The following is a 10,401-nucleotide window of genomic DNA, read 5'->3' as shown; positions in this document are numbered from 1 at the left end:
CTAAAGTATGTTCAACTATAAGATGACTGTTGGAGTTCCTTTATTTTTCTATCAACCCAGTCACAGCAAAAAGAACTAAAGGAAGTTAAAAACCTATAGTAATACCAAAATGTAAAAGAGGAGTTGAAGGTCTGAAAGAAGAGTATAGTCATCAGATAACTTACGTAAAGTAGATGATAGAATCGCAGTTTAAAGTAAAATCACAAATGTTGATGAGAAATTACAGGATTTAGCATCAATTTTAAGGTAAATCGTTGGTTTCTGACTGCTTATTGACAAAATTAAAAGTAAGTTGCTCATTACACCAACAATACCTTTGTAGCTGAGATTGGTTCTTATCTGGTTGAAGAGCAGATCTGTGGAGTGAAAAACAATAAAACATGCTTTAAATTAATAAAACAACGGGATTCAGAGAAAACTGAATAAATCAGCTAAATTTATAGTACCATCTTTTTGATGAGCGATTGTTGTTTTTCCATAAGGTAAAAGATGTTCTAAATTTAGAGTCAACATCATTACAGACACTTACGTTAGTTGGTGATCTTCTCTCTTCTGAATTTCTTCAATCTGTTTAATACTTTTGAATAAAAATCAAGCGTCAGATATTTTTGAAATACAAAAATGAGAGGTTTGCTGGGGGAAATATTTAATCATGTTTAGAGATATTTTGTGGAAGTTTGGGTTTGGATTCAATTCAATTTAAAATTATTTTATTCATCCCAAAGGGAAATAAAATTTTGTGGCAACTCATCAATTCAGTTGCAACATTGTTCTAGATGCTGATGACTGTTGTTAAGAAAGATCGCTTGTATTACAATGAATTTGAAGAAGCTTCTGATTGAAGATCTTCTGTTTTCCCAAGAGGATGGTCAGAGTTGTCCATAATTTTTTTGATTGTTTTTCTTAATTTTTTCACATTTCTTCTCTATTCACCAAATCTGGTTAACCGTCAGTGTAAGTTAACATCTTGGACACATATTTTAGGGTCTATGAACCGAACAGTACCTTTTTAGGAGTGAGTCTAGGTTTTCCTTTTCCTGTTCCAAAGCAGATCTGTAAAATTAGTGAGACAGTTGTAAAAATACAAATGAACAAAAAATACACTTAACCCAAACACAATAGTCAGAGAAATTTACCAGCTTGGAACTTTACATTATTTAGGTTAGGTGGCGTGTTTTTAGCCAAGCTATTTTCTGTGGTTTGAGGATTAAAATCAGACAGAAGTTTACCTTATCTCATGATGCTGGTCTTCATGGTCATATTCAGTTTCATTGCTTAAAAAACAACAAAAATGTCAATTTAGTCAAATTAATTTATAGCTTTTCATAATTTATTTTTCACAGAAATGCTCAAATCGAGATTTTGTTCTTGGAAAAAAATACCAAGTAACATTGATGGAAGGAATGAAAAGGATTTAAAGTCTGACGGTCCTTCTGTAGGTGAAAAAATAATCAGAGTGCGATCAATGCACTCTTCCAGCCCAAAACTAGAAAATATAAGAAAATATACTTTCAGCTCCCTCCAGATGTAAAAGAAAGTTGGATCTGCCTTTGAGCAGTGGACAGCTTAATTAGATTGGACCAGAATTCCTTTATAGTTGGAAACATCTCACTGCATTTTATCCCAAATCCTTGTTTTCAGTTGTTGCTGCTTTATGGGAACAACAGTTTTTTCACATGGAGCCATGTAAATTTGGATGTTTTTCTCCTCTAAGAATAAACACCTTAATTTTATAACACATTTTTGGTTTACTTGTGTTGCTTTGGACTAATATTTGAATTGGTTTTATGTTCTGAAACTCATATAAAAAGGAGAAAAAAGAAATCATGTTTACTGTATTTATAGCAGCCATTAACTGGAAAAAAAGAAACAATAAAAAGAAATTGATAAAACCCCGAATAAATAGTTTTTAGATATAACATGTGCCAGCGTAGATTAACCTGGGGTTCTGGTTTCCAGTCCCATTCCAGGAATTAGCGAAACAGCTGAACAGCCATCTCACTGGCCTCGTCACGGTCTGGAAAACTGTTGAGTTGTTCACGTTGCTGAAAAAACAGAACAAAACTATAAAATAATGATAGAAACAATTGCAGCAATCTAAAAATCTTCTTGTTTAAGGAAGGGTTATTTTCTTAATTTAATACTATGCTAAGAGGAAAAGTAAATGTGGATTCCTATACAGGTGTGCCACTTCAAATATTACAGGCCTGCTATTTCTGAGAAAATTAATTTTTAAATTTAAGGTATAAAATCGTTGGATATCATATTTTGTCGTCACAGTAACAGATTATGTAAATAGGGTGTCACGTTGTGGCTACAAATCTAATTACTTTAAACTTGTGCATTATATGTATTTTAGGATTTTTATTTTTTTTTAACTTTGGTTAATTTTCCAATTCTGTCTCAAAAGTTGATTGATAGCATATAACTTGACATCAAAGAATATTTTCTCCAACTTTATTTGGACTTGTGACATTGACAATAAATATGTAACATTAATTTATGATACAAGATAAAATATTAATCAATAAGTCTAGTTGTTCTATGGAAATTAACGTTTAAGTTTCCCGTAGAGTTGCTGATTCTACAGAATTAATTCAAGTAGGTTAACTGAATCCACTGGTAGTTTTCGCAAACATGCTTTCAATTTTTATCAAAATAATATTTTCTATCTGTCCTTTAATTCATACCTTGATCTTAGACGCTCCTCTTCTTCATGCAGCTCAGATCTTTGAAATAAAATGCACATTAATGTCAGGTTGTCAAAAAAAAATCACCTACTGAATTTACTGCTTTGTGTACAGAGATACACAGTTGTTCAAAATGTGTCACACTCAACTAAAAGAACAAAAAAAGTTTACCTTATTGAATTATGCTTTTGTAGTTGAAGATTTTTAATCTGTTTGAAACTTTTGGCAAATATTACAAAATGTTAGTTTAGTTGTAAAACTAATGCTTGTGCTTCTTCATGTGAAGATAATATATCATGAGAAGATTTAAAGTTCAAACGTAAAATCTTATAATCTTATAATCAAAGGAGTAAATCTGCAGTACCTTTCTTTAACTAATCTTAGATTTTCCTCTTCTTGATCCAAATCAGATCTGTGAGGTTAGAAACAGATAAAACTATTTAATAAAAGAGTTTAGGATTGAATCTTTATTAGCCTCACTCAGATAATACCATGGCCACACAGCAAATTCAGAAGTGTCAGATTTACAGTGCAAGTGTGGAATGTTAAGAATACAGTGTTAATTCAACAACATGAGCGTTGGTGAGTGTTTGATTCTCTAAGTGTTCCAAAGAGTTAGTCCAGTCAAGTATTGATTTCTAACTCAACACTCAGTCTGGTGTTGATTTAGGTAGCTTATATATTAGGGTGTTCCATTGTTGACTCATGATTGTTAAAAACTTTACTAGACTGACTGATTTTAGTGACACAGTGGGTGTAAAATATTGAATAAAATGTTGTGCCACATGACTGGCTTTATTTTCACTCTTATATTTGACTTTATGACACAAAACTACAAATTAATCGTCCTTATTTTCTCCAGGTGCATTCTGGGTAAAGCTTGTCACCAACGTCATTGTTACATGCCTGTCAGGCTGTTTGTTTCTCTATTCCCTCCCCCCTCTTTTGTTTGTCTCTTCACAGGTAGTAGGGAAAGCTGGTGTCAATCTCCCCTGATTGATCCTCGTCAACCAAAGCCCAATCAGCATCCAGGGAGGCCTTATATAAGCATCCCAGCTGGGGAGCTGGAGATGTCTCTCTCTTCAACTGACTTTGTTACCTGACGCATGCATTGTTGCTCTTGGTGTGAAGGTTTGTGGTGGGAGTTAGAGGGCGAGGTAAGTTTGGGGTACCCTGTACATGTCATCACGTAGGTGTTTTTCTGTTATACATTATGTAAGTAGGTGGGTGCCATCCATGTAAAGTTTTGGTGGAAACTTTTGTTAGATTAGGTAGGCAGGGTTTTTGTTTTCTATTTTTCTTTAGCATAGACGGTAGTTAGGCCCTGTTTTATTATTTTCTTTGATTTGGCACCACCTAACCGACCCTTTCTCCCCCACAGTTTGTACAAGCCTTCTGGGATTTTTGTTATCAATAAATCCCTCCTTTTTAAAACATTCACCTGGACTCTGTCAAGTTTTTGTGGTTGTCGTGTTACTCCCCTCCTCCTCACAAAGGGGTGGTAACAGTCATCATCAGTCACTTGGCAACAAATATCAAGATTGGGTGCTGTGGTGGCGAAGGGGCAAGGCACAACCCATGTACTGAGGCCTTAGTCCTCATGCCGGTGGTCACAGGTTTGATTCCTGGAGTGAATTGGCAGAAAAGTGGGTAATGAGAGAAGGGGAAGACTAGGAAGCAAACCCACGACAGCYGCATTGAAAACTAGAGCCTTCATATGTGGGCAGTGCTTAACCCCGGCGCCACCACAGCATACCCTGCCAGTAGAATTTTAAAACCCAGATTTCTATGTCGTTCTATTCTTTACACTGTTCTGTGTTAGATTAACACATTCAAAGTGTACCTTTTGACAATATACACTAGTTTTTGGGTAAATTAACACTGAAGTGTATTTGATTTCAACTACTGAGAGTGTTGATTTAACTCTATCAGAAATAACACATTCAAAAGTGTAACTTCTACACCATCCAGTACCTAATAGACACCTTAAAAGTGTAAAAGTTAACTCTGTATGAGTTGATGGAACACTTCCAAATTTGCTGTGCACTTGATTTATTCCCATTGAGTTTATCAATAATTCACAGAGTCGGATAAATGAATAACTCATAAAATGGATTAAATTTGGTGTAAAACAGTACCTTAACTGGTCATTTTGCTCATGTTGCTTTTCCTCAATTTGTTTAAGCCTTTAAGAACATTGAAAAGAAAATTATATGCAATTACTGTTTTTATTCAGCTTGGTCAAAAACGAGGAATTATGTTGGAAATGTTGCCACTTAGAATAAATAATTTGAAAGACTAATAAAGCGGATAAAACTGCCCACATATATTTTCTCCAATAATGACAGTTTTCAGAAGCTATATTTTGACACTCAGTGCCGGTTTGCAACACCGACATTGGATTTAGAGACAATGTTTTACAGTTTTAAAATATTTCCATTGAAATAATGAGATGTATTAAACAACTTGTAGTAAACAATGTTTTAAAAACACCCCTTCATGAGTATTACCTGTTTTTAAGTTTTCTCAGAGCCTCCTTATTAATACGAGCTTTTCTGTGGAAAAATCAAATAATGTAAGTTTTGATGAAGAAAGTCACTAATGGACATGAAGTAATTTTATAATAAACAAAGCAATGTTGTCGAAAATAAATAATTTCACACATATCTCTCAATTTGCTATGCTATGATATGTCATTTCAACTAAACAAAACAGATAAACATGTTTACCTGATCTTTTGGTGGTTTCCGTTCATCTCATTTATTCTGTTTAAAAACAACACAGAAGTGTCAATGGATGTTATAATACTCAAAAATCATAACAAAAAAAGAAAAGTTTGATTTTTAAAAATATGTCAAATATGTAGCTTCGATTGTAAAAGTGCTTTTTTTTTAATAAAATGCAGAGTTGTTGCCCTTTCTATTTGCACTCAATGGTTTAAAGTTATGAGTATAGGGGAAGCAGAAAGACGGGGGAATGGGCAGCGCTACATGGAGGGCTGATTGACAACTCTAAGACCCTCCTCCTTGCTCTGATTGGTTGTTTCTAGATAGCACTCTCATATAAACAATATAATTCTGATAACTGTTTATTCAATGTCCCGTGCTATTTTTATTTTTTAATTATGTAAAGCACCTTGAAATGCCTTGCTGCTGAAATGTGCTATACAAATAAAATGTTATTGATTGATTGATAATCTCATGACATAGTAACAATCAACAAAAAATATTTTATAAGAGTTTCATAATGCTGCTTTAAGGACAAAGATTCACAAAATAAAGCAAAAAACAAACAAGAAAGTAGAAAAAAGTAAACACAGTAAGTGAGCATGTTGCACAATATCTACAAAGATATTGTGCAACAACAGTAGTTAAGACAGCACTATTTAAATATGGATTTTGCGTGACCCATTGTCTCTGATTATGGACAGCGGCGGAGAGCAGTGGCCAAAAAAGAAAAACGAAGCAGAAAGTCATTACGCTGGAGTAATATAAAAAAATACATTTTATTTAAATTAGTTTACAAAGTGGCAAACAGTAAAAATATTTAAAGATAAATCAAACTAAAGATCTAAACTATACTATTATACACTAGAAGAAGATGGCTTCCGTTGATTTTAATCTAATTTGTCAGGGGATGACAAAATAGCAAAGGGTTTATTATTAAATGGATTTAGAGACAATGCCAGAACATTTCTGAAGGGAGACTTCTACAGAAGTACCCTACCCTACAATGTGACAAACATTTTAAATAGTGAAAGTTGGTGTTTTTCATCAAAACTGTAAAGTACCTTTCATTAATTGCTTCAGTTTCCTTTTCTTTGTCTGTTAGAGCAGCTCTGTGGAGTAAAAGATAAAACATGAAACACGGGATTCAGCTTGTTGAAATCTATCACATTGATTATTTCTGCTGAATTTACTTCTCATAATGTATTGGCTAGATGAGATGTTCCTGCTTTATAGGTGAGTCTGCAATGGATTTTACATTTATATTTATTAGTGGTGGAACTTTTTAATCGAATGCAGGATGTGTAATTAATTAATCACAATTAATTTTAAAACTACATATTGTCAGAATAAGAAACATTTCCAAGAAAAAAGTCTGCTAATGAAGCGTTGAATAAACATATGGCATATTTTAGGCTTGAATAGCTGCTTTTTGCACAATGTGAACGCCGTCTTTTTCAGCCTCCACTTAGATCTTGGTCTCTTTCCAGAGGGCCAAGAGATGCAGCTTTGTCATCCATTGCTGTTGTTTGCAGATATGCTTGTAGATTGGCTTTATGGGCATACCAAAAACTCACAAATACGTTCTATTATGTTTTAACACTTGACAATTTATGTAACCACTTAATTTAAATTATATTTAGACAACTCATCTCACTATCTGTTTTGGTTACTCTTGGCAACTGAAACAAAACCCTAATATAAACTGGTCTGGTTTCTGTTTGGAAACCTGTTACCTTAAAACTTGAACCTTGTAGAACTCGAGATTAATCCAAAATTAAGACGGAGCCCTCAAGGACCCAAGTGGACGCAACCAGAGACCTATCAACATAACTATGTCTTCAACAATGTTATCATTGACGGATCAGTTCATTCCATCACTATCAGAATTTACTAGAAAAAAACATTCCTCACCTACGATCTTCCCAGACGTTAATGTCAACCCACCAGGAAAAACAAGAAAAGTCACTCCACTGACAGAGATGATGGCTATTTGTGCCCAAAGAAGTCAAAACATCCATCTTTGCTAATCCATCATAAAAGGACATTGATCACATCTCAAGATTAAGGAACATACTACAAAATCCTTTCTGTTTCACTTATCAACTAAACATGTTGGTACACTTGGGTCTTTTGCTGGAAGATTTTAAAAACAGCATGTTTTTGTTTAGTTACAGTCAAATTTATCTAAAAAGTTACCTTATCTTATTATGTTGCTGTTGTTGTTTGCCTTCCACAGTTTCAATTCTTCATGCAATCATGAGACATGTGTTGGCAATGTAAATCAGGACATACATGTGACATAGAAAAAACAAACTGTCAGACAGCTGCAATGAGTTCAATGAATCCATTGTCAAAAAAATTATCCAAAAAGTGTGATCTGAAAGCCTGTAGTGATAAAAATGTACTTATTATTATTATTATTATTTATTATGTTGGGTGGAACAAGTAAAACTAGCAAATGCTCAGAAAGTTTCTTCAGTTTTACTCCAAGAATCTTGCCATTTGTTGAGGTACAGTACCGTTTGTTGAGGGAGATCAGGTTTCCTTCTGCTTGTTCTAATATACATCTGTACATAAAGTGTACAGAATAAAAAAGGAACAGAAAAAGATGCACTAAAGGACACTTTGCTTACATGACATTAACATTTCTTGAAATTATTTGCACTGTTGTGAAATAAAAATCACATATTTACCTTATCTCATTATGAGATGGAGAAGCCATGTCTTCAACTTTTAGAAACAACAAGGAGTATTAATTGATACCATCCATGAGACAACATAATCTTTAATTAATAAAGCAATTGTACAATCATGTTGAATTAAGTACACACATAACTTCTCCATATATTATTCCATGAGAGTAAAAACAATTTGTGTTTTCCAAGACCACGACTGTGTTTCTTCACAGAAGAGTGTTTTATAGAATCACATGTCTCTTGGTAAGTATCAACTGTATATATGCAATATTTTAAAAGTCCTAAAATCTGGCCAACTACCAAACACTAGACTTATTTTTGGAGGATTCAGATTCATACCATTTAACTCCTTCCATGGAATCTGCCTAAATATGATTACTTCATGGTTTTTTAATATTTTAGCTGTTTATGAATTTGAATAAAAATGTCTTTAGATTATAAACAGAATATATTGGTAATCAATTGCACATTTCATTCTAAAACTTAGTTCAAAACTAAATGCCCTTACCTGGAGTTACAGTCGTATCACTTGTTGCTCTGGTTTGTTTGGTTCAAACTGAATATGTCAGACAGATGACATTCTTAAAAATCAAAATGTCGCTTTGTGGAAGGGTTGGACTTCCAGTAAGTCCTGCCCAGTAAAAGTGTATAAATATCTACCTGAAACACCTGTGTCTCAGTTTCTGATTCTTCTCGTCAACACAACCTGCAGGACCTGTTCCAGCAATGGGGGAATCTTACATCATAAGTATAGACTTTGGAACCACATACAGTGGATACGCTTTCAGTTTGACATCCAGAGAAGAAGAAGTAGACCCCCATGTGAAGTTTTGGGGTGAAGAAGTTGGATTGGAAACCCCAAAGACTCCAACCTGCATCCTGTTTGATAAATATCAACAGTTTGTCAGTTTTGGATATGAAGCCAGACAGACTTATTTAAAGAACTCAGGCAAAGAATCCAGAGAGAAGTTCTTCTTTGATTGTTTTAAGATGTCACTCTATGACAAGGTGAGTAATCAATATTTATCAACAATATATTTGAGCGTTTTAGTATAATATAATTGATTAATGCTGAAGTATGTCACTTTAATAAAACATATATAATTTTTTGCATATATGTTGACACTGTGAGAGATAGTGAAACAGTAAAGAAATCAAGCTCCTCTGCCTTTGAGGGTGTTAGTGCTGTCAATCACCCTCCATATGGTGATGGCCACTACCTCCACCCCTTTTTCCTCTGCTAAGCTGTAGTTTCCTCCTGACATCAGAGCCTGTGGTGAATACTTGGCTAGTTAGCATGGTTGATTGACAGCACTAAGACCCTCCTCCCCTTGACGCTGACAGATTTTTGATCAGGAGTGGTTCATTTCTTCAAATTGTAATACTAATTCAGAGAGGATGTGGAGGTGATTGATTTTTTCACAGAAGTGTCTCATAACATACTATCACAACATAGTGACAATTTTAACAAATATTTAAAGAACATATTTGTTTTAAACAGTTACATACTGCAACTGTGGTACATTTATATTCTTACACTATTATAACATTATGTCTGCCATAAAATTCTTGTTTTCACATCTGAATGATGCTCTGTTTATATCTGTCTGAACTAATGTCAAACAGCATTTTAAGGTAACAAATGGCTTTCTGACAGTAACAGTCTCTTTTTATATCTGAATTTCTTTTTAATTGTTTTGATTTTTTAAAAATGATTTTTGAGCTATTAGATTACATTTTAAAATCTTACAGTTTTTTTAAGATATTGCAACATAATTTCTACTACAATATTCTGCTTTCTCCTCAAAATAATTTGTTTATGTTTCTATTCACTGAACAAAATATCAAATATCTCTAGAAACTCACCACAGACCTGACACTTAAAGCTGCCAATGGGAGAGAAATGAAGGCTCTGAAGGTTTTCACAGAAGCTTTAAGATTCCTGAAAGAAGACGCTCTGAAAACCATTCAACAAAACACTGAAGGAACTTCGTTCACAGCCTCTGACTTCACCTGGGTGCTGACTGTTCCTGCCATCTGGGATCATTCAGCCAAACAGTTCATGAGAGAAGCTGCAATGCAGGTAAAACTCACAGACTATTACACTACAGTGGTCCTTAATGTTTCAAAATATGCATTTTCTCATTGCTTGCAGGCAGGAATTGTGACAGAGGGACCTGAAAACAATCTAGTGTTTGCTCTGGAACCAGAAGCAGCTTCAGTCTTCTGTAAGAAACTATCATCTGAAGGTTTCATAGCAGAAAACCGGGGTGAAAGCAAACTGGA

The 10,401-nt window shown here is 34.1% G+C and overlaps 1 protein-coding gene and 2 long non-coding RNA genes across 3 annotated transcripts; 1 reads left to right on the top strand and 2 right to left on the bottom strand.

The window, feature by feature from the left end:
- Positions 1–1,946: 1,946 nt before the first annotated feature.
- On the bottom strand, positions 1,947–3,133 carry LOC103461023 (uncharacterized). The gene is made up of 4 exons (XR_533035.1): positions 3,055–3,133; positions 2,862–2,909; positions 2,691–2,729; positions 1,947–2,045 (listed from the first exon to the last, which is right to left on the bottom strand). It is a non-coding gene; the product is annotated as an uncharacterized LOC103461023 (long non-coding RNA).
- Positions 3,134–7,615: 4,482 nt separating this feature from the next.
- On the bottom strand, positions 7,616–8,197 carry LOC103461022 (uncharacterized). Its single transcript, XR_533034.2, has 3 exons — positions 8,113–8,197; positions 7,939–7,986; positions 7,616–7,663 (listed from the first exon to the last, which is right to left on the bottom strand). It is a non-coding gene; the product is annotated as an uncharacterized LOC103461022 (long non-coding RNA).
- Positions 8,198–8,834: 637 nt separating this feature from the next.
- On the top strand, positions 8,835–10,396 carry LOC103461024 (heat shock 70 kDa protein 12A-like; the record flags this gene model as incomplete). The annotated part of the gene is made up of 3 exons (XM_008403341.1): positions 8,835–9,123; positions 9,974–10,198; positions 10,271–10,396. Coding segments are annotated over exons 1-3 (633 nt in total), but the record flags the coding sequence as incomplete, so codon positions are not given.
- Positions 10,397–10,401: the final 5 nt, after the last annotated feature.

Source organism: Poecilia reticulata, unplaced genomic scaffold, assembly GCF_000633615.1.
Source record: "Poecilia reticulata strain Guanapo unplaced genomic scaffold, Guppy_female_1.0+MT scaffold_471, whole genome shotgun sequence".
Taxonomy (NCBI): Eukaryota; Metazoa; Chordata; class Actinopteri; order Cyprinodontiformes; family Poeciliidae; genus Poecilia; species Poecilia reticulata.
The sequence above is the reverse complement of the archived record's forward strand: the minus strand, read 5'-3'. Positions and strand labels throughout refer to the sequence as shown.